Source organism: Oncorhynchus kisutch, linkage group LG5 (genome assembly GCF_002021735.2).
Source record: "Oncorhynchus kisutch isolate 150728-3 linkage group LG5, Okis_V2, whole genome shotgun sequence".
NCBI lineage: Eukaryota > Metazoa > Chordata > Actinopteri > Salmoniformes > Salmonidae > Oncorhynchus > Oncorhynchus kisutch.
In genome coordinates, this window is record NC_034178.2 from 51,821,054 (window position 1) to 51,844,767 (window position 23,714).

The following is a 23,714-nucleotide window of genomic DNA, read 5'->3' on the forward strand; positions in this document are numbered from 1 at the left end:
CCCCACGGCCCTGTGGAAAGAAATGTGTGTCGTTTTTTTTTCATTTTTACTGCACACTTGTTTGTGTACATGGATTTTATAATGTCATATGTTTTTCCCCCAACACCACTTTCCATCAATTTGTATAGCAGACCCTTTGTCAATTAGGGTGTGCAGGGTGAATACGTGGTCTGTCGTACGGTAATTTGGTAAAAAAAACAATTTGACATTTGCTCAGTACATTGTTTTCACTGAAGAATTGTACGAGTCTGCTTTTAATGATAATGCAGAGGATTTTTCCGAGGCTGCTGTTGACGCATATCCCATGGTAGTTATTGGGGTCAAATTTGTCTCCACTTTTCTGAATTGGGGTGATCAGTCCTTGGTTCCAAATATTTGGGAAGATGCCAGAGCTAATGATGATGTTAAAGAGTTTAAGTATAGCCAAATGGAATTTGTGGTTTGTATATTTTCTAAATTCATTGAGGATACCATCAACACCACAGGCCGTTTTGGGTTGGAGGGTTTGCATTTTGTGGGTTCTGGTAGTCTTTAATAGTTGATTCTAAGATTTGTATTTGACAATGTATATGTTTTTGCTGTTTGTTCTTTGTTATTGGGCCACAAAGATTGGAGAAGTGGTTTACCCATGCATCTCAGTTTTAGATAGATAACTCTTCGTGTTGTTGTTTGTTTAGTGTTTTCCAATTTTCCCAGAAGTGGTTAGAGTCTATGGAGTCTTCGATTACATTGAGTTGATTTCTGACAGTGCTGTTCCTTCTTTTTCTATAGTGCATTTCTGTATCTCTGCTTTAGATTCTGTTGTTGTTTCAATGTGTACATAACTATAGGGTACGTGGTGACATAGGAATAGACACGCCCCGAATATAGTGCAACGATATGGTACAAAGGTTGCATGCATTGCATTGAACACAACACACCTCCAAAAATGTCTGCTAATAAAAATAGTTTGCCATAAAATATATATTCAGGACTCAGAACAATTCATTCACAATTATGCATGTTTGATTTTGACATTATTAACATCAATTTATTGAAGATGGATTAGGAGAAAGATAATTACACCAAGAAATCAAGACCCTGAAAGCCTCTTGTGAACTGCACGCATGAAACACACATAACAATGATAGACATATCCCCTTTTTTATTTGTATATTGAGTCCTACCATATTACAATCAACTAAACTACAGGATATATGGTAGTTGTGCGTGGTCCGAAGAGGCAATAATATAATCATTGAGAATACACACATTGATGTCTTTATTCGATTGATTGTATTTAACATGGATGTTTGATTGAGAGGTAGACATGTACAATCAAAATGTTTTTTTAAGTGCACAAAACATTAAATATCTCAGTTAATGTCTTCTGACGTCCATTGAATTTACGACAGTCTTTGAAATTAGAACAAAATAATAAGACACAAATTAAAAGTAATGTTGGAACGGTACAATTAGTATGCTTTGCAAATTTAAACATCTGGAAATTGATGCAACATTATGAGAGATTCAGTCCCCTTAAAATAAGCCTTTGCCTTTTTTAATGCTCAGCTGCTTCCATAGAGGCAGGCTGGCAAACAGGTTTTTAGACATTCCAAATATGGCACTGAAGTCTGAGTCTGAGAGATGTTTCTGGAAGACAGAGGAGGAGACCATTTACATGTTTCAAGGCAACATTCAAGTGTAAAGAATACATTTGTCAAGACACTTAAAACAAGTTGTACTACAGCATCTGAGTGTATCAGTGTGGCAGTACTTTGAACACTAGTCACTTCATTATAGCAGCTCAGTACACCTACCTCCTTTTGGGTGGGTTCGACACCCTTAGGCAGCTCATTGGCTAGTTTGTTGATCAGGTCCTTAGGTGGGTAAGACTGGAAGTTCTTCTTGGTCTCAACACCATTCTGCTCCTGAGAGGCAAAGATTAGTCTTTGTCTGACAATTTTCTTTTACACAACGGCTGCCGAGGCATAATGGATGTGTAATAATGTTTGTTCAGACAAACTAAACGATCAGTTGTATCACAACCAAAGTGGGTTGTAAATCTGTTGTAATGGCCTGAGTGTGTACAGGGCCAATACAATTGAGGTATCCCTTCGTCTGTTGGGTTGAGTTCACAGCAAGGTTAGGTCAATTGATTGATAGATTCAGCTCATAATTTTCTCAATCCCCCTCTTTACACCAAGTTTTGGTGAATGCATAGATAAATAAAATTGTGCTTACATTTGTGATCCTTACGAGGAATGTCACCTCCCCCAACTCTTTCTTCAGCTCTTCGTAAGTTTTCCCTCCCTAAAACAACAAATGTGTGTACAGTATTATTTATGGAATCTATATACTTAAACAGTTGTGTACAATTTGACGCACACACACACACAGGCCAAGAGTTCAACTGGAAGAGAAGGAGATCACTTGCACTCACGCTCCATTTGGAGGGGTCCCAGGCGGTGAACCAGCCGGTGAAGGTGGGGGGTTCGTACCCCTGCTTGATGAGGAGGACGGGGGTGTCAGGGTCCCGGGACCCTGGGTGGGTTCGCAGGTACTCCTGACTGGTGACCACAGCCTCCTTCCTCTCCAACTCATTGGCCTCATTCCCTACCCAGAGGAAAACCTGGATGCAACATGATCAGATATCTGATGACAGTTCACAAATGTAATATAAAATATACAAAATAAAGTAAGCTTCATGTGACAGCGCTTTGATTGCAGACCTATTACCTTTTTGTTAGTAATATGTTTTATAATTGTGTGATTTACTTTATACCAATTTGGTTAACATTGCAAGTTGTGTTTTAACAATACACACTGTACCTGGTCCCACGTGTCTAGTAGCATGACATCATCCTCGCTGAGGTCATCCTGTGTGAACTGGGTCACCTCGGTAACGATGAAACGGCCAGTCTTATTGGAGCATTCAAAGAGACGCTGCTGATGATCCAGAGCAGCCTGCTGTAGTCTTTCAGAGACAAGAAACACACACACACACACAAATGTAAATACACCAAACTGTTTACTTGAAATCCAACATATCTAGCACAGTGACTCACATCAATCAATTGTACATGTTTTAGGATTGCAATCACTTCACTAACGTAATACAGCTGCTCCAATTGACATTATATGAGAGAATATTTGGTTGAAATACAGATAATGGCAAGGTAACATACTGACATACTTTATGACAAGAGGTTTATTACCTCTTGTCGTTGGCATAAGGGGCCTTCCCTCCAAGTAAATCCCAGAATTCAACAGGCTCCTGACCCTCCGCCACGATCTCCTCAGCAGTTGAGTGCTGTCCAATTACAGAACTGACCTCCTTAGCCATGGCTCTCTCATCCCCACTTGATCCCTGGCCAATCAGAGAGAGACTATTAAACAGAATGTTGTAACATCTCTGTGTCTGTGTCCCAAATGGCACCCTATTCCCTATACCCCACAAACTCAACTCTGGACCTCGAAGCATGTTCCACTTCATTTTATTAATTGTTCCCCTTCAGTCAGGGACTGATTTAGACCTGTCACACCAGGTGTGTGCAATTAATTATCTGGTAGAACAGAAAACCAGCAGATTCCACACCTGGATATATCTATTTATCCTCCCTACAGTACCTTGCCACACCACAGGTGAATCCCGGACTGGCTCCTCAACAGAAAGACATCGTTTGAGTTGAGCGAGGCTGCCAGGGCCGGCACCTCGATGGCTTTGGTGTTGGAGGCGTCAGAACCGCGGACCTGGAACAATCTGATGGGGGGCTCTGGGTCAGATGTCCCTTTTCTGGAGGTACCACCCTGAGGAACAGAAGATGAGGAGAGCAGGTCAGGTTTGATTTAAATATCTTGTAATCAAGTACTTCATGGTTTGAAATCCTAAATCAACCTATAATCACAGATAAACAAAAGACAATCCATGGATATCAGAAAATGAAAACCAGTTTCACAATTCTTAAATTGTATCATTGTACCATTAAATCAAAAAATAAAACTGTCTCACCTCAAATATAACCATTTTACCCTTGAACATGGCCATGAAGTGTCTGGGTTCCTTGCCCATGGTGATCCTTACTTGTACAGGCTGGTCACCATACTTTTGATCCAGGGCCACGGCCTGGAAGGCAGATGCCGCTATCTCATCCTGAGAGGCATGACGCCCCTGAAAAAAAATATGAACTATAATGATGATGTATTTAGGTCTAAAGTAATGCAATTTTATTGCCATGTTATTCCAAATAAATGGATGAACCTTCATGCGTTCTACAATGGCAGTGAGCTCCTTTACCTGCCACATGTAAAGGAGGTAGTTGAGTTTGTTGTGGACCTCATAAGTGTAGAGGACCAAGTAGCAGTCTCCTCCATAGAAGAAGCCATGCCACTGGGATTCCACTGGGACCAGCTCCAGGTCCTCGATACGCCACACCTGCATGTGTCACAGAGAGTGTATGAAATGTCCACAAGGAACAAACAGTGAGTCAAATGACCGAGAGATATCTTGGAACAAATTACATAAATCAGAGTTAATGTTTTTGTGAGTTTACCTGCACTTGGCCAGTGCCATCATCCACCATGCGCTCCTGTGCTGCTACATCTGGCATCACATGCATCCGTGTGGCATCAAACTTCTCCTGAGTGACGTTGGCTAACATATATATGTATACAGTATTAGTCAAAAGTTTGGACACACCTACTCATTCTTTATTTGTATTATTTTCTACATTGTAGAATAATAGTGAATACATCAAAACTATGATATAACACTTATAATAACACACAAACAAAAAAAAGTGTTTAAATACACCTTAACCAAATACTTTTAAACTCAGTTTCACAATTCCTGACATTTCATCATAGTAAAAATACCCGGTCTTAGGTCAGTTAGGATCCCCACTTTATTTTAAGAATGTAAAATGTCCGAATTATAGTAGAGAGAATGATTTATTTCAGCTTTTATTTCTTTCATCACATTCCCAGTGGGTCAGAAGTTTACATACACTCAATTAGTATTTGGTAGCATTGCCTTTAAAATTGTTTTACTTGGGCCAAATGTTTCGGGTAGCCTTCCACAAGCTCCCCAAAATAAGTTGGGTGAATTGTGGCCCATTCCTCCTGACAGAGCTGGTGTAACTGAGTCAGGTTTGTAGGCCTCCTGGCTCGAACACGCTTTTTCAGTTCTACCCACACATTTTCTATAGGATTGAGGTCAGGGCTTTGTGATGACCACTCCAATACCTTGACTTTGTTGTCTTTAAGCCATTTTTCCACAACTTTGGAAGTATGCTTGGGGTCATTGTCCATTTGGAAGACCAGTTTGTGACCAAGCTTTAACTTCCTGACTGTTGTCTTGAGATGTTGCTTCAATATATCCACAATTTTCCTTTCCTCATGATGCCATCTATTTTGTGAAGTGCACCAGTCCCTCCTGCAGCAAATCACCCCCACAACATGATGCTGCCACCCCGGCGCTTCAAGGTTGGGATGGTGTTCTTCCTCTTGCAAGCCTCCCCCTTTATCCTCCAAACATAGCGATGGTCAATATGGCCGAACAGTTCTATTTTTGTTATATCAGTCCAGAGGACATTTCTCCAAAAAGTACGATCTTTGTCCCCATGTGCAGTTACAAACCGTAGTCTGGCAGTTAACCCACTGTTCCTAGGCCGTCATTGAAAATAAGAATTTGTTCTTAACTGACTTGCCTAGTAAAATAAAGGTAAAAAAAATAATTATAATAATAATAATAAAAAATATGGCGGTTTTGGAGCAGTGGCTTCTTCCTTGCTGAGTGGCCTTTCAGGTTATGTCGATATAGGACTCATTTTACTGTGGATATAGATACTTTTGTACCCGTTTCCTCCAGCATCTTCACATGTTCCTTTGCCGTTGTTCTGAGATTGATTTGCAATTATCGCACCAAAGTACGTTCATCTCTAGGAGACAGAACGCGTCTCCTTCCTGAGAGGTATGACGGCTGCGTGGCCCCATGGTGTTTATACTTGTGTACTATTGTTTGTACAGATGAACGTGGTACCTTCAGGCGTTTGGAAATGCTCCCAAGGATGAACCATCAATTTTTTTTCTGAGGTTTTGGCTGATTTCTTTTGATATTTCCATGATGTCAAGCAAAGAGGCACTGAGTTTGAAGGTAGGCCTTGAAACACATCTACAGGTACACCTGCAATTGACTTAAATGATGTCAATTAGCCCATCAGAAGCTTCTAAAGCCATGACATAATTTTCTGGAATTTTCCAAGCTGTTTAAAGGCACAGTCAACTTAGTGTATGTAAACTTCTGACCCACTGGAATTGTGATAGAGTGAGTTATAAGTGAAATAGTCTGTCTGTAAACAATTGTTGGAAAAATTACTTGTGTCATGCACAAAGAAGATGTCCTAACCGACTTGCCAAAACTATAGTTTGTTAACAAGAAATTTGTGGAGTGGTTGAAAAACGAGTTTTAATGACTACACAAAATATAGACAAATACAAAGTGAGCAATTAGATACTAAAGATAGTATTTTCCAAGCCCTCATGTCAAACATACATCCAAAAGGGGGAAAGGTAGTCACTTAAAGACAATAACTTTTATCCCATTTCTAGCTATTGATTTGGATCTGGTACCTAACATAGAAACACATACCCACTCTCCCCACACTGTGTGTTTTGCCCAGGCCTACAGTCTGATCCTTCACACTCCAACTCTGGAACAGCTGCTTAAAGAGGGCAGACTCTGCCCCGTCATTCACTGTCTCCACATTGGTGGTGGTGGGGTAGTTCTTCAGCTTAATGAACTCCTGTTCACAGAGGAAGGAGACAGATTCAGTGCATTCCCATCAGATACTGCAACTGGTTACTTGGCACACAAAACTCAAGCTGCCACTATAGCTGATTTTTTGTTACAAAAGAGGAAACAAAAAGAAGATACCATGCAGTATGTGTGATCTCTTATACCCACCAAAGCTCTGGACATGGCAGCCTGTCTCTCTGCCTTGTTGGCTCGCTTCCCCTTCCACACAAAGATCTTCACCCCTCCCTGGTCTAGGAAATAACAGTCCTGGAGAAATATTAAGTCACATGAGCAAATGTCTATAACTGGGAGCCCACAACTCTTCATAATGCTTATATCAAATGATGTCCGACTTGTACAATTTTCTGCTTTGCAGACTTACGTCATGATTCAACATGTCCTGAACCAGTGGCCTAGTGGCAACTTCTATGACTTTCATCTGGCCCTCAGCATCAGATACACTGTTGGGGACAGGACATACTTACTAATGACTAAGCATGCTATCATATCAACTCCTTGTATCTTATTGTCATGCCAAACATGGCTTGGACTAGGCTAACTATGATTCAGAATGAGTTTTAAACTTTTTGGAGTTAACTTTTTTTGGAATAAATGCCTGACACAATCCAAACATGCAAAAATACAGGACATCTGGACATGGGCCCTTAGCCACTCACTGGTACAGAGTAAGCTGTGCTTTCTGTTGTTGGTCAGCTAATTCATCAGGCGTTCCACTGGGCAGCTTGGAGGTCCGTTGCCCCAGGATGCTAGTCAGGATGTCCATCAGTTTAGAGGAATTTGCTTCTGCTTCCCCCTCTATCACCCCTATCTCCGTCCGACCCCCTCGCTCCCTGTCCCGAATGTCTTTAGCCAGCAGCATGCCCTAAGAGTCACAGAATGTAAAGTTAAAGATGTCGTACCATGAAAAGAGTGCATCTTGCGTCCCTTTGATATTTTCAGTAGAAATTGTTCACCAATATTGCATTTTAAAAGTCTGTTAAATTAAATGAAGTGCCCTTTAATATATACCACCTGGAGAATTCGATAAATCAGATTTTTTTATATGAATTATGGCTTATAAAGTGCAAAACCTCTGCATTTGTACATGTCCCTCTATCGTCCCTGTGTCACTTTTAGGAAGATTTCAACCCACCAAACATTTCCCAAGGTTCACCATCTTTGTAAAGCCCTAGTTATTAACTTGATTTGCCAAATTAATTTCAAAAGATTATTTATTTAATGTGATTAGTGGTTCAATTTACGTGTCTCCCTCTTTTAAGGTCAACTCTGTTACAATAACTGCATTTTTATTGAGTTTTGGATCATTTTTTCCAAAAGAAACATTGAAATCATAGTGTAAATGCAAGTGAGCTGGTTCTACTCTTTTTGTCAATTTTCTGGTGTTTTGTGATGGGACAACTAAACAGGTCGAGCATAACACCTGTCAACCCTGTTACCCATAAGATAGACAGGCGAGATAAACGTTTTTTTGTGAAGCTTGCATTCAACTGCCGCTCTCTGTTGCACACAACAAGCTTCCATTCCCCCTGTCACAATGGGATTTATGTCGGATTTAAGATGAAATCATCAACCCTGTTACTTTTTCTGGCACTTAATAGGCACTTATTATAGTATTTTTTATTTATTTAACCTTTCAAGATGGAAAGATTTGTTTTGAATAAAGTTGAACTGTCACGACTTCCGCCGAAGTCGGTCCCTCTCCTTGTTCGGAGAGGGCGGTCGAGTCACCGACCTTCTAGCCATCATTGATCCATTTTTCATTTTCCATTGGTTTTGTCTTGTCTTCCTACACACCTGGTTCCAATCCCATTTATTACATGTTGTGTATTTAACCCTCTGTTTCCCCTCATGTCCTTGTCAGAGATTGTTTGTTGTATGTAGGTGTGTTATTTGTTCTGGTGTGCGACGGGTTTTGCACCCTATTATGTTATATTTGTATACTCTGGTTTTCTGAGGTTTTTGGAATGTTTATTAAACAGCTCCATTTTTACCAAGTTCATTCTCCTGCGCCTGACTTCCCTGCCACCAGCACACACCGCATTACATGAACATGTGCTCTTTATGACAGAATGTTAAAATTAGGTGAAATCAAATATTTTCAAAAGGCACAGAATTGGTGGAATAACCCAGAGGTGCGTGATTGATTTACTGTGATTCTAATCTAAAGTGTTGCTTCTAATGTGTTTCTACTAGGGGTCTCTTCAGCCAATCTTTAGGGGAGTAAAGTGGATTTCACTTCAACCACTCTTGGTTTATTGAGCTACCAATGTGGAATTAGCTTCATCGTGTCACTGATAGGAGGTAGGTGTAATAAGATTACATTGACTTCACTATTGATGCACTCCTTGAGAATAACAATTGCACAGATCGTTACCGTACCTTGAGCCTCTCCTGTCTGTTGCTCTCTGGTCCATTCCACTGAATTATGGTTTTACCAGAGTCCAACAGAAAGACATCCCCAAGATTGAAGCTTTTCCAGCTCATCTCTACCTACAGTATAGGCAGAATTGTGCCAGATACATTACAAGTTCATTTTCAAGCATTTTCAGCAGCACTTCCTGTTGTGTTACACAGAATGAAATCCACCTGTATCCATGTTTCTCACCTCCATGGCGCTGACCCTTTTCTTCCCTTTCACATGCAGCAGTCTCTGGATGTCATAACTGTTGGTCTCTATGTGTTTCATTCCTGATGCCACCCCACCCTTCTTATAGCTGTAGGAGACAGAGAGGTAAGTAGGCTATAAAATACATTTCTCTTGGTTTTATTACGTGCACAATATTGCGTGCACAATATACATTGTGTTTTTAGTGACGTTGAAATAAGAGCTTTTGCTCAATAATCAAATCTGTATGGGTGGGTACACTAATCACCATTGATAACTATGCTGCTTTGCCCAACCTACACCCACAGAATAATTACCCACAGTGCCTCAGAATAAGATCAGAATGGGAATACTGAACAGAGTATAACGATGAGATTGTTTGATTTCTCCCCATCTCTGTCTCTGTGTATATATTTATATATATTTTATGTACAGTGCCTTGCAAAAGTATTCATCCCCCTTGGCGTTTTTCCTATTTTGTTGCATTACAACCTGTAATTTAAATGGATATTTATTTGGATTTCATGTAATGGACATACACAAAATAGTCCAAATTGGTGAAGTGAAATTTTAAAAATTACTTGTTTAAAAAAATTATTTAAAAAATAAAAAACGGAAAAGTGGTGCGTTCATACGTATTCACCCACTTTGCTGTGAAGCCCCTAAATAAGATCTGGTGCAACCAATTACCTTCAGAAGTCACATAATTAGTTAAATAAAGTCCACCTGTGTGCAATCTAAGTGTCACATGATCTGTCACATGAACTCAGTATATATACACCTGTTCTGAAAGGCCCCAGAGTTTGCAACACCACTAAGCAAGGCGTACCACCAAGCAAGCGGCCCCATGAAGACCAAGGAGCTCTCCAAACAAGTCAGGGACAATGTTGTGGAGTACAGATCAGGGTTGGGTTCTAAAAAAATATCTGAAACTTTGAACATCCCACGAGCACCATTAAATCCATTATTTAAAATGGAAAGAATATGGCACCACAACAAACCTGCCAACAGAGGGCCGCCCACCAAAGCTCATGGACCAGGCAAGGAGGGCATTAATCAGAGAGGCAACAAAGAGACCAAAGATAACCCTGGAGGAGCTGCAAAGCTTCACAGTGGAGATTGGAGTATCTGTCCATAGGACCACTTTAAGCCATACACTCCACAGAGCTGGGCTTTATGGAAGAGTGGCCAGTTAAAGGCCATTGCTTAAGAAAAAAATAAGCAAACATGTTTGGTGTTCGCCAAAAGGCATGTGGGAGACTCCCCAAACATATGGAAGAAGGTACTCTGGTCAGATGAGACTAAAATTTAGCTTTTTGGCCATCAAGGGAAATGCTGTCTGGCACAAACCCAACACCTCTCATCACCCCGAGAACATCATCCCCAGCATCATGCTGTGGGGATGTTATTCCATCGGCAGGGACTGGGAAACTGGTCAGAATTGAAGGAATAATGGATGGAGCTAAATACAGGGAAATTCTTGAGGGAAACCTGTTTCAGTCTTCCAGAGATTTGAGACTGGGACGGAGGTTCACCTTCCAGCAGGACAATAACCCTAAGCATACTGCTAAAGCAACACTTGAGTGGTTTAAGGGGAAACATTTAAATGTCTTGGAATGGCCTAGTCAAAGCCCAGACCTCAATCCAATTGAGAATCTGTGGTATGACTAAAAGATTGCTATAAACCAACGGAACCCATCCAACTTCAAGGAGCTGGAGCAGTTTGCCTTGAAGAATGGTGTCACGCCCTGACCTTAGTTCCTTTTTGATGTCTCTATTTTGGTTTGGTCGGGGAGTGAGTTGGGGTGGGCATTCTGTTGTTTTTCTATGTTTTCTTTGTTTGGCCTGGTATGGTTCCCAATCAGAGGCAGCTGTCTATCGTTGTCTCTGATTGAGAACCATACTTAGGTAGCTCTTGCCCACATGGGTTTTGTGGGTAGTTGTTTCCTGTTTTGTGTTGTGTCACCTTTCAGGACTGTTTCGATTTTCGTTGTTTCACTTGGTTATTTTGTATTTCGTGTTCAGTTATTAAATTAACATGGACACTTACCACGCTGCGTTTTGGTCCGATCTTTCCTATTCCTCAGATGAAGAAGATTGTTACAAATGGGCAAATATCCCAGTGGCTAGATGTGCCAAGCTTATAGAGACATACCCCAATAGGTGTGCACCATCAAGTTCAGTTTTTTTGTCTTATTTGTCATTTGTTTCACAAGAAGAAATATTTTGCATCTTCAATGTGGTAGGCATATTGTGTAAGTCAAATGATACAAACCCCCCCCAAAATCTATTTTAATTCCAGGTTGCAAGGCAACAAAATAGGAAAAATTCCAAGGGCGGTGAATACTTTCACAAGCCACTGTATATACTTACATGACCCCTTGTTTGAAGTATCCCCGGAAGGCATCCGACTCATGGTTCTGGGCCTCGCGGTGCTGGATGGGCCCTGATCCCAGGAACTCATCCAGCTGGATGGTGTAGACTGCGGCCGCACCCTGTTCATCCTGACTGGACTGGGAGCCGATCCAGTAGTGGATGTCATAGGAGAGAGAGCTACCCACTTTCTGGGTCTGAGATAGACAGGGGGAGATAAAGAGAGAGATCAATATGCCCCCCTAGACACAACTACAACAAAACAACCAACATAAACAGGTCACAACTCCTGCAGCTCTGTTTCACGCTGGGTCTGTACATAGTCAATGATAGGCTTCGAGGGAACTACATCTGTAGGTACACCTATAGCTCATCTCTTGGCAGTAATACTGCAGACCACTTTATCACTGACCTTAACCCAGAGTGTTCACAGTTAGCCCACTGACACCCCTATCAGATCACAGCAAAATCACAATCTACTTGAAGAGAGCAATACTCAACCATGAGGCACCGAAGCCGAAAAAAACTGCATGCTATTGAGAAACGCTATCGATGGAAGGTGGCCAAAAACAAAGCCAATCACCCCTAGAGAACTTCCTGGACAAAATGATTCCCTGCAATAGTGAAGGTGTAAACTTAGAAGTAGGAAGCCTGAACAATAGATTTGACCTATCAGCTAACATATCACATTTTAATTCAGGCAGAGGACCTAAGAAAACTAACAGCAATGAGAAATGGTTTAATGAAGAGCTATCTATTCAAAATTGAGATGTATGGATAAACCACTTCTCCAACCTCTTCAGCAATATAACAACAGTTCTAACATTTCAAAAAAACAGTTTTCACTTTGTCATTATGGGGTATTATATGTAGATTGATGAGAGAAAAATCTAATGTAATCAATTCTAGAATAAGGCAAAGAATAACAGCATAAATCAGCTATTAAAGACTACCAGAACCCACTGGATTCTACAATTACATTGGATGAGCTACCGGACAAATACAAACCCTCCAACCTGAAAAGGCCTGTGTTGTTAATGGTATACTAAACAAAATGATAAAATATACAGACCACAAATTCAAATGGGCTATTCTTAAACATTATTCTTAGGTCTGGCGTATTCCCCAATATTTGGAACCAAAGTCTGATCACCACAAGCCACAAAAGTGGAGACAAATTTCACCCCAATAATTACTGTGGAATCTGTGTGAACAGCAATCACAGAAAAATCCTCTGCAGTATCAACAACAGCAGACACCAACATTTCCTCAGTGAAAACAATGTCCTGAGCAAATGTCAAATTGGCATCTTACCAAAAAACCATACGACAGACCACGTACACAGTGCATTCGGAAAGTAATCAGACTCCTTGACTTTTCCACATTTTGTTACCTTACAAATCTACGTACAATACCCCATAATGACAAAGTGAAAACAGGTTTTTTGAAATGTTAGAAATTTAAAAAAACAGAAATATCTTATTAACATAAGTATTCAGACCCTTTGCTATGAGACTCGAAATTCAGCTTAGATGCATCCTGTTTCCATTGATCATCTATGAGATGTTTCTACAACTTGATTAGAGTCCACCTGTGGTAAATTCAATTGATTGGAAATTATTTGGAAAGGCACACACCTGTCTATATAAGGTTCCACAGTTGACAGTGCATGTCAGAGCAAAAACCAAGCCATGAGGTCGAAGGAATTGAATTTACACAGGTGGACTACAATCAAGTTGTAGAAACATCTCAATGATGATCAATGGAAACAGGATGCACCTGAGCTCAATTTCGAGTCTCATAGCAAAGGGTCTGAATACTTACGTTATTTACATATCTGTTGTTTTTGTAAATAAATTTGCAAACATAAAAATAAAAAATAAACGATTTTTCATTAGGAGGCATGTTGAAAGTTGAGCTCCTGGCCTAAACACATTGGGTAACGGGTGTCGTCGTCGGAAGAGGAGGAATCGGACCAAAGCGCAGCGTAGTGAGTGTTCATTACTTTTATTGAACTGAACACATAAACAGAAATAACAAAGTGAATACACGAAACCGAAACAGTCCTGTCATGTGAAGAACACTAAACAGAAAAAAAAACGATAAAACATCGGTGGGAAAAAGCTACCTAAGTATGTTTCCCAATCAGAGACAATGATACTCAGCTGTTCCTGATTGAGAACCATACCCGGCCAAAACAAAGAAATAAAAAACATAGAATGCCCACCCAAATCACACCCCGACCAAACCAAAATAGAGACATAAAAAGCTCTCTAAGGTCAGGGCGTGACACATTGCTTGACTTCGGCCAGAGCAGTATAGAGCGCCATACCGGCACTTCAAAGTTTAGGGGAACTGCGTACCACCTCCTCTATAAAACAAAGTAGTCTATCGCTGGGCCCAGATTCACACACAGGCAAAAAATGATTGATCGAAGTGGAATGAAGGCGAGATCTGCATTGAATAGCAATGGAGAGTGGGCATTCATTTCCTGATTCCGTTTTGTTCAAGTTTATTTGCTGCTAGTCTGTGAATCTGTGCGTAACAGTAAACTGTTTGAAAGTGCGCAGATTGAAAATGTGCCAGCCTGAATGCTGTTCCAAGTTGTCAAATTAGGGATTGTAAAGTCATGGAAATTAGTTGAATCATTTTTCAACTAAAGGCACATTTTTAAATGGGAATGACCCTTCAGTGCCTGTCTGTGTGTGCTGTTTGTGTGCCAGTGCGAGTGGGCCGTTGCCTGAGGAAGAGCGCGACATTTCAGCAGAAGGTATAAAATAATTACAGACGAGACTAACTAGATAGCCAATTCAAAACATCATTTCTACAAGTTATCTTGCTATAGCTAACTAAGCATTAATGTCTTTGTCACATTTCCACCACCACTGTAGAGCCTAAATAAATCTGCAATGTTGGAAAGTTGGGATTCCCCTCTACTAGACAGTAGCCATAATTGCAACAATGTTAAAAAATATTCGAAGAATAGTCTAATTGACAAATAACATGCTGTGCATAGATCTCCCCCAAAACATGAATATTATAGCCTTATATATAAATATGTCTAGTTAGATACCTGGCTTTGAAGTAGCTTACTTTATCCATTTGATCCCTGATTCATTGAATGAGGGAATCATTTTATAAAGACAAAATAATTTTGTTGTAATGTTGCAATATTTTATATCAAGGGTGGTAACCATCCTCCGGGTTAGCTACTGAGTGTGCAGGCTTTTGTTCAAGCCCTGGTCTAACCACATAGTAGTCAAAACAGGAGCTGCTCAACAGGGTAGACTTGTGTGTTTCAGGGCTGGATCAATAGCCAAGCCTCCTCACCCAGGAGCTCTCCAGATTGAGGGTTGACCACATGTTGACAACATGTGACAACTGGAGTTCTACTTAGTTGAAGGTTAAGTGCCTTGATCAAGGGCACAATGGCAGGAGATGGTAAGTTTACATGGGATCAGACACAGCAGCCTTCCAGTGTCAATAATGCTTACTTTTAATGTACGCTATAATAATAGTCATGAAAACGTGGTTAAAAATCTTGGAGAAGTAATGGAAAATTTGTATAAACCATTAACAGTGAATAATCAGGTCTCTGTAGCATAATGTAATTTGTGAATTTCGGCGAGCATAGTCTAATGAACCAACTTGGAAAAAGACAGCTCCTGCACTTCTTTCATCCCAAGTCAAGCATTACTTAAACATCAACACCACAGGTAACTTCCACAAGGCTGTGAACGATCTAAAAGACAAGGCAAGAAGGGCTTTCTACGCCATCAAAAGGAACATCAAATTCGACATCCCAATTAGAGTCTGGATAAAAATACTTGAATCAGTTATAGAACCCATTGTCCTCTGGTTGTGAGGTCTAGGAGTCCACTCACCAACCAAGAATTCACAAAATTTGAAAAAACACCCAATTTAGACGCTGCATGCAGAATTCTGCAAAAATATATTTTGTGTACAACGCAAAACTCAGAATAATGCATGCAGAGCAGAATTAGGACTATATCCGGTAGTTATCCAAATCCAGAATAGAGGTGTTATATTGTACAACCACCTAAAACAAACCGATGCCCAAACATTCCACCATAAAGCCCTCACATACAGAGAGATGAACCTAGAGAAGAGTCCCCTCAGCCAGCTGGTTCTGGGGCTCTGTTCACAAACACAAACAGACCCCACAGAGCTCCAGGACAGCAACACAATCAGACACAACCAAATTATGAGAAAGCAAAAAGAGAACTATTTGACAAACTGGAAATTAATTAACCAAAAAACAGCCAATTGGAATGCTATCTGGCCCTAAACAGAGAGTAGACAGTGGCAGAATACCTGACCTCTGTGACTGACCCAAAATTAAAGAACATCCTTGACTATGTACAGGCTCAGTGAGCATAGCCTTGCTATTGCGAGAGTCCGCCATAGCTCCATAGCTCTCGAGAGAAGACAGGCACACTGGCCGCAAAATGTGGAGGAAACTGAGCTGAACTTCCTGCCAAATGCATGACCCCATTAGAGATATATATTTCTCACAGATCACACAGACCCACAAAGAATTTGAAAACAAATAAAACATGAATAAACTCCCATATTTGTTTAGCAAAATACCACAACGTGCAATCGCAGCAGCAAGATGTGTGGCCCGTTGCCATGAGAAAAGGGCAACCAGTGGAGCAGAAACAACACTGTAAATACCACCAACACTTATCTGTTTATTTATCTTCCCTACTATTCCTACTACAACTATTTGCACATTGCTAAAACACTGTACATAGTTGATAATATTACACTTAAAATGTCTTTATCATTTTGAAACCTTTGTGAGTGCAATGTTTACTGTTAATTTCTAATAATTGTTTGTTGATGTTTTGTCTTCTCACTTTTGTTTATTGTTTACTTCCCTTGCTTTCTCAATGTAAACATGTTTCCCATGTAAATAAAGCCCCATTGAATTGAGAGAGCGAGAGAAATAGATCCAGTGCCTTTAGAAAGTATTTACACCACTTGACTTTTTCCACATTTTGTTGTGTTACAACCTGAAACTAAAATGGATTCAATTGAGATTTTGTGTCACTGGCCTACACACAATACCCCATAATGTTAAAGTTGAATGATGTTTTTACTAAAATGTCTTCAACCCCTTTGTTATTGCAAGTCACATAATACGTTGCATGGACTTACTCTATGTGCAATAATGTTGTTTAACATGATTTGTACCCCACACATACGATTATCTGTAAGGTCCCTCAGTCGAGCAGTGAATTTCAAACACAGATTCAACCACAAAGACCAGGGAGGTTTTCCAATGTCTCGCAAAGAAGGACACCTATTGGTAGATGGGTAAAGATACAAAAAACAAACATTGAATATCCCTTTGAGCATGGTGAAGTTATTAATGACACTTTGGATGGTGTATCAATACATCTAGTCACTAAAAATATACAGGCATTATTCCTAACTTAGTTGCCGGAGAGGAAGGAAACCACTCAGGGATTTCAATTGTGACAGTTACAGAGTTTAATGGCTGTGATAGGAGAAAACTGAGGATGGATCAACAACATTGAAGTTATTCCACAACACTAACCTAAATGACAGAGTGAAGTAGGCCTGTACAGAATAAAAAAATATTCCATAACATGCATCCTGTTTGCAATAAGGCATGAAAGGCCCCAAAAAATTTGGCTAAGAAATTAACTTTATATCCTGAATACAAAGTGTTATGTTTGGGGAAAATCCAACATATGACTGAGTATCACTCTTCATATTTTCAAGCATGGTGCTGGCTGCATCATGTTATGGGTGTGCTTGTCATCTGCAAGGACTAGGAAGTTTTTTTTAGGATAAAAATAAACAGAATAGAACTAAGCACAGGCAAAATCCTAGACTAACCCAGAAAGACTCACAGATTCTAACATGTATTGACTCAGGGGGTTGAATAGTTATGTAATCAAGATAATGTATATTAGTATTTTATTTTTCATGAAAAAATGTTGGACCAATATTATAATTTTTATGTAGATCATTGACAAAAAAATGACCATTAAATCCATTTTAATCCCACCTTGTAACACAACAACATGTGGAAAAAGTCATGGGTGTGAATACTTTCTGAAGGCACTGTAGATAGATTAACAGAGCGACAGATAGGGAGAGGGTGGAGATAGAAAGAGATAAAAAGCATGGAGGGAGATTGAAAGAAGAGGAGGTAGAGGCGGACAGATAAACAAACAAACCGACAGAGATAGAAAGAGGAAACATCACAAAGAGCATTTTGTGACTCACAGGCCATCAAACCAGGACCAATGGTATATAGCCGTTAGCAAGCAAATACTGTCACCACTATGATAATCATGCAAAACAGACTCCAAAGCAAACACACTGATTCCCTCCAGGGCATTAATTAACATGCAGTGCCTAGTGAAAGTCTACACACCCTATGTACAGTCTTCACATTTTGCTGCCTTAAAATTCAATCTAAATATTGATTAAATGTGTGTGTGGGGGATGGGGGTTCCCTACAGATCAACACAACATTTTCAAAGTTTAAAGGAAGACAAATATATCTGGATTGCGTATGTTTTCACAACCCAGAGTTAAGAAATCCCATAGGGCGGCGCACAATTGGCCCAGCGTTGTCTGGGTTTGGACTGGGTAGGCCGTCATTGTAAATAAGAATGCGTTCTTAACTGACTTGCCTAGTCAATATGTGGTTAAATAATAAAAATAAAAATAAAATCTTGGTGGAAGCACCTTTGGCAGCCATTACAGCTGTGAATCATTTAGAAAATGATTCTACCAACATATAGGGCAACATATCCATTGTTTTTGTCAAAATTGCTCAATCACATTACATTTGGTTGTGAATCATTGATGGACTGCAATATTCAAACCTTGTTTCAGATTTTTCAAGCAGATTTAAGTCAGGACTGAGACTTGACCATTCAGAAACACTCAACACCACTTTGAAAGCCATTCTGGTGTGTATTTGGCATTAACATTGGTGTAATTGTCTTGCTGTAAAATAAAACTCTATCCAAGGGTATTCAGAAGGCTGAGGCTGGTTTTCCTCTAACTTTTTATCTGGGCTTTGCTATTTTCATATTTATTTTGATCCTGACAAACTCCTCAGTTCCTGCCGATGACAAGCATACATATAACATGATGCTGCCACTACAATACTTGAAAATAGAGAGGGTTTCCCTCTGTAATGTATTGGATTTGACCCAAACCTGTAGTTTTTTTACTTAATGTATTCACTGTGTTGTCTTGCAGTATTGCTTAACATCCTTGTTGGAAACAGAATGGATGATTTGGAGTGGATGTTTTACTTTATCACACAGGCTAGTATGGAGTGAATGCAATGTTGTGGATCCCTTTGTATTTTCAAGAATTGTGGTGACAGCATCATGTTATGGGTATGCTTGTCACTGGCAGGGACTGGGGAGTTTGCCAGGGTCAAAATAAATATGAACGGAGCAAATCCCAGGTAAAAAGTTGAGAGGAAAACCTACCGTAGTCTTCTGAAAACCTAACCTTGGGATAGGGTTTTATATTTCCGCAGGACAATTACACAAATGTTTATGTAAAGACATCAGAATGGCATACCAAGAGGAGTTGAGTGGTCTTGAATGGCCCAGTCTCAGTCCCGATTTAAATCTATTTAAAAAATCTGAGACAAGGATTAAATATTGCTTTTCATCAATGATTCCCAAGCAAATTTACTGAGCTTGACCAGTTTTGACAAAAATGATGGATATATGTTGCGCTAAGAGTTGTGCAAAGTTGGTAAAATCGTATTTAAAACTATTCACAGCTGTAATGGCTGCCAAAGATGCTTTCACCAAGTATTAACTCTAGCGTGTGAAGACATGCGCATTCAAGAAATCTTAGTTTTTTTTGTGTTAATTTGGAAATTATTCTATAGCTTTCTTTCACTTTGAAAATGTGGAGTAGGCCTCCCGAGTGGCGCAGCAGTCTAAGGCACTGCATTGCAGTGCTAAAGGCGTCACTACAGATCTGGGTTCAATCCCGGGCTGTGTTGCAGCCAGCCGTGACCGGGAGACCCATGAGGCAGGGCACAATTGGCACAATTGGCCCAGCGTTGTCCAGGTTAGGGGAGTGTTTGGCCGGCCGGGATGTATTTCTCCCATCGCGCTGTAGCGACTCCTGTGGTGGGCCGGGCACTTGCACGCTGACACGGTTGCCAGTTGTACAGTGTTTTCTCCGACACGTTGTTGCGGCTGGCTTCCGGCTTAAGCGAGCAGTGTGTCAAAAAGCAGGGCGGCTTGGCAGGGTCGTGTTTCGGAGGATGCGTGGCTCTCGACCTTCGCCTCTCCCGAGTTGGGAGTTGAAGTGATGAGACAAGACTGGAACTACCAATTGGATATCACAAAAAAAGGGGTAAAAAGTACCACAAAATTTTTGGGGAGAAGTTGTGTATATCTGTAGAGGGGAAAAAACTATTGAATCCCTTTTAGATTACATTTTAAGACAGACAAATGTGAAGAGGGGTGTGTAGACTTTCACTAGGCACTGAAAATCATAACTCCCTCATTCAACAAATTAATGTGCTGATATGACATCCCTGATGAGTATCATGGCCCCGAGACTCACAGAGAGTAGGATGTAGCAGTCGCCCTCGTAGAAGTTTCCATGTGATTTTTCAGGGACCTGCACCAGCTCCATTTTCTGTGAGGACAAAGAAATGCAGACGTCTGTCTTTTTCACAACTTACTTTGTGAAATCCACACCCTGATCATTTTCAAAGAATACACTGACTGACAGCTGCCTTACCTCGATTCGCCAGATTATAATCCCAGGATTGTGGGATACTGCTCTGAATGTGTACTCCATGTTTCTCAGATACAGGCAATCTCAATCTATGAGGGAAAGTTCCTTGGACCTGATTTTTGGACCCTGGAAGAAGGAGTATTTCTGTAACCACTGAACCAAATTGCATTATCGGACACAGGAGGTTATTGAGATGGATATTAAAAATGACTTCAATATCAATTTCAGGATTTATGGAGTTTTACTGCAGAACGAATGTACAGTGCCTTGCGAAAGTATTCGGCCCCCTTGAACTTTGCGACCTTTTGCCACATTTCAGGCTTCAAACATAAAGATATAAAACTGTATTTTTTTTGTGAAGAATCAACAACAGGTGGGACACAATCATGAAGTGGAACGACATTTATTGGATATTTCAAACTTTTTTAACAAATCAAAAACTGAAAATTGGGCGTGCAAAATGATTCAGCCCCTTAAGTTAATACTTTGTAGCGCCACCTTTTGCTGCGATTACAGCTGTAAGTCGCTTGGGGTATGTCTCTATCAGTTTTGCACATTGAGAGACTGAACATTTTTCCCATTCCTCCTTGCAAAACAGCTCGAGCTCAGTGAGGTTGGATGGAGAGCATTTGTGAACAGCAGTTTTCAGTTCTTTCCACAGATTCTCGATTGGATTCAGGTCTGGACTTTGACTTGGCCATTCTAATTTGTTTATTTATTTATTTTTGAACCATTCCATTGTAGATTTTGCTTTATGTTTTGGATCATTGTCTTGTTGGAAGACAAATCTCCATCCCAGTCTCAGGTCTTTTGCAGACTCCATCAGGTTTTCTTCCAGAATGGTCCTGTATTTGGCTCCATCCATCTTCCCATCAATTTGAACCATCTTCCCTGTCCCTGCTGAAGAAAAGCAGGCCCAAACCATGATGCTGCCACCACCATGTTTGACAGTGGGGATGGTGTGTTCAGGGTGATGAGCTGTGTTGCTTTTACGCCAAACATAATGTTTTGCATTGTTGCCAAAAAGTTCAATTTTGGTTTCATCTGACCAGAGCACCTTCTTCCACATGTTTGGTGTGTCTCCCAGGTGGCTTGTGGCAAACTTTAAACAACACTTTTTATGGATATCTTTAAGAAATGGCTTTCTTCTTGCCACTCTTCCATAAAGGCCAGATTTGTGCAATATACGACTGATTGTTGTCCTATGGACAGAGTCTCCCACCTCAGCTGTAGATCTCTGCAGTTCATCCAGAGTGATCATGGGCCTCTTGGCTTCATCTCTGATCAGTCTTCTCCTTGTATGAGCTGAAAGTTTAGAGGGACGGCCAGGTCTTGGTAGATTTGCAGTGGTCTGATACTCCTTCCATTTCAATATTATCGCTTGCACAGTGCTCCTTGGGATGTTTAAAGCTTGGGAAATCTTTTTGTATCCAAATCCGGCTTTAAACTTCTTCACAACAGTATCTCGGACCTGCCTGGTGTGTTCCTTGTTCTTCATGATGCTCTCTGCGCTTTTAACGGACCTCTGAGACTATCACAGTGCAGGTGCATTTATACGGAGACTTGATTACACACAGGTGGATTGTATTTATCATCATTAGTCATTTAGGTCAACATTGGATCATTCAAAGATCCTCACTGAACTTCTGGAGAGAGTTTGCTGCACTGAAAGTAAAGGGGCTGAATAATTTTGCACGGCCAATCTTTCAGTTTTTGATTTGTTAAAAAAGTTTGAAATATCCAATAAATGTCGTTCCACTTCATGATTGTGTCCCACTTGTTGTTGATTCTTCACAAAAAAATACAGTTTTATATCTTTATGTTTGAAGCCTGAAATGTGGCAAAAGGTCGCAAAGTTCAAGTGGGCCGAATACTTTCGCATGGCACTGTATTTGCATCAAAAAATGGGTGTTGTCGGAAAAAGAGGGAGACGCATTCAAAAGCACTGCGTTGCCATTGACATCCATTACTATACATTAGATTCAGTCAATGTCACAAAGTCCACAACATACTGTATCTTACTGTTCTGATGGTCAAAGCTGTGTATGCCTATATCGATCCAGCTATAAAACATCCTGATTATCTTCTCTCAATACACACCATGAAACTCAGAAATCACAGAGGGCAGATATGATCAAGTCAAACAGTACCTGGAGTTGCTGTTGCAGAGGTAGAAGACAAGGGTGTCCAGCTAGAAAGTTACTTGCTTGATTGTAGGAATAAGTGTCTCTGTGTGTGTCTGGATGGTTCTTCTGTTGACTCAAGGTTGGACACAGCAGTACATCCCCAGGAGAGTACCAGAGGATTTAGGATTGTCACTGGAGCATCAAAGCATGCTTCTTCTCCTCTTCCTCCTCCTGGCCCTTGGACCCTGGGAGATTTGACTGAGTTTGCATGTTCCAGGACCTCTCCTATCGCTCCATCCAATCTCTTATTCGAGAAAAGGAAAGATACACAAATCAGCAGGGAAATGAGAGAGCAGACACGACTCATATTCAAAAGACCACGGGCTTAAAGGACACATTAGTGACAGTGGAGGTGGGAGGGAAGGGGGGGAGAGGAGGTGGAGAATGAAAGGGAGGGAGGGGGAGTAATAAATAACCCTCCCTTTGCCAGGAAATGCATCTGGCTGTATGAGGAAGGAAGCCACAGAGCTATAGATGTTTTGATAAATGATGCACTGCACAATGGACTATTGATGCTGTAATGCAGCTGCTGCCTATAATGACTAGGCATTAGAAGGTCCTTCCAGGTAGAAGGTTTACTGTAGGAGAGGTCCTAAGAGTCATACCTAGTAGAGGCCTATACTGTAGGAGAGGTCCTAAGAGCCATCCCCAGTAGAGGCCTATACTGTAGGATTGGTCCTAAGAGCCATCTCCTGTAGAGGCCTATAATGTAGAGGAGATCCTAAGAGCCATCTCCAGTAGAGGCCTATACTGTAGGAGAGGTCCTAAGAGCCATCTCCTGTAGAGGCCTATACTGTAGGAGAGGTCCTAAGAGCCATCCCCAGTACTGGCCTATACTGTAGGAGAGGTCCTAAGAGCCATCTCCTGTAGAGGCCTATACTGTAGGATAGGTCCTAAGAGCCATCCCCAGTAGAGGCCTATACTGTAGGATTGGTCCTAAGAGCCATCTCCTGTAGAGGCC

General features: G+C 40.7%; 1 protein-coding gene across 2 annotated transcripts; it reads right to left on the minus strand.

The window, feature by feature from the left end:
* Positions 1-1,129: 1,129 nt before the first annotated feature.
* Positions 1,130-22,924, minus strand: LOC109891205 (advillin). 2 transcript variants are annotated; one of them, XM_020483565.2, is made up of 20 exons: positions 22,718-22,924; positions 20,571-20,693; positions 20,391-20,465; positions 11,775-11,971; positions 9,402-9,510; positions 9,176-9,286; positions 7,453-7,658; positions 7,158-7,236; positions 6,944-7,042; positions 6,629-6,782; positions 4,533-4,633; positions 4,277-4,414; positions 3,992-4,150; positions 3,610-3,789; positions 3,198-3,349; positions 2,812-2,956; positions 2,423-2,611; positions 2,224-2,292; positions 1,800-1,910; positions 1,130-1,632 (listed from the first exon to the last, which is right to left on the minus strand). In XM_020483565.2, the coding sequence occupies exons 2-20, from the start codon at positions 20,628-20,630 to the stop codon at positions 1,519-1,521; spliced, it is 2,448 nt and encodes an 815-aa protein (XP_020339154.1). In that variant the 5' UTR covers positions 20,631-20,693; positions 22,718-22,924; the 3' UTR covers positions 1,130-1,518. The 2 variants fall into 2 exon arrangements, with proteins under 2 accessions (XP_020339154.1, XP_031681197.1); XM_031825337.1 differs by lacking the exons at positions 20,391-20,465; positions 20,571-20,693; positions 22,718-22,924 and adding an exon at positions 13,599-13,878.
* Positions 22,925-23,714: the final 790 nt, after the last annotated feature.

Bases quoted from the DNA above. Each gene is read 5' to 3' on its own strand.
- LOC109891205 (XM_020483565.2), bottom strand. From the start codon at position 20,630: ATGGAGTACACATTCAGAGCAGTATCCCACAATCCTGGGATTATAATC. The intron at 11,972-20,390 runs GTGAGTCTCGGG...TGTCTATCTCAG, and splicing joins ACTGCTACATCCTACTCTCT to ACCCAGAAAGTGGGTAGCTC. The intron at 7,659-9,175 runs GTACGGTAACGA...TGTGACTCTTAG, and splicing joins ACAGACAGGAGAGGCTCAAG to GGCATGCTGCTGGCTAAAGA.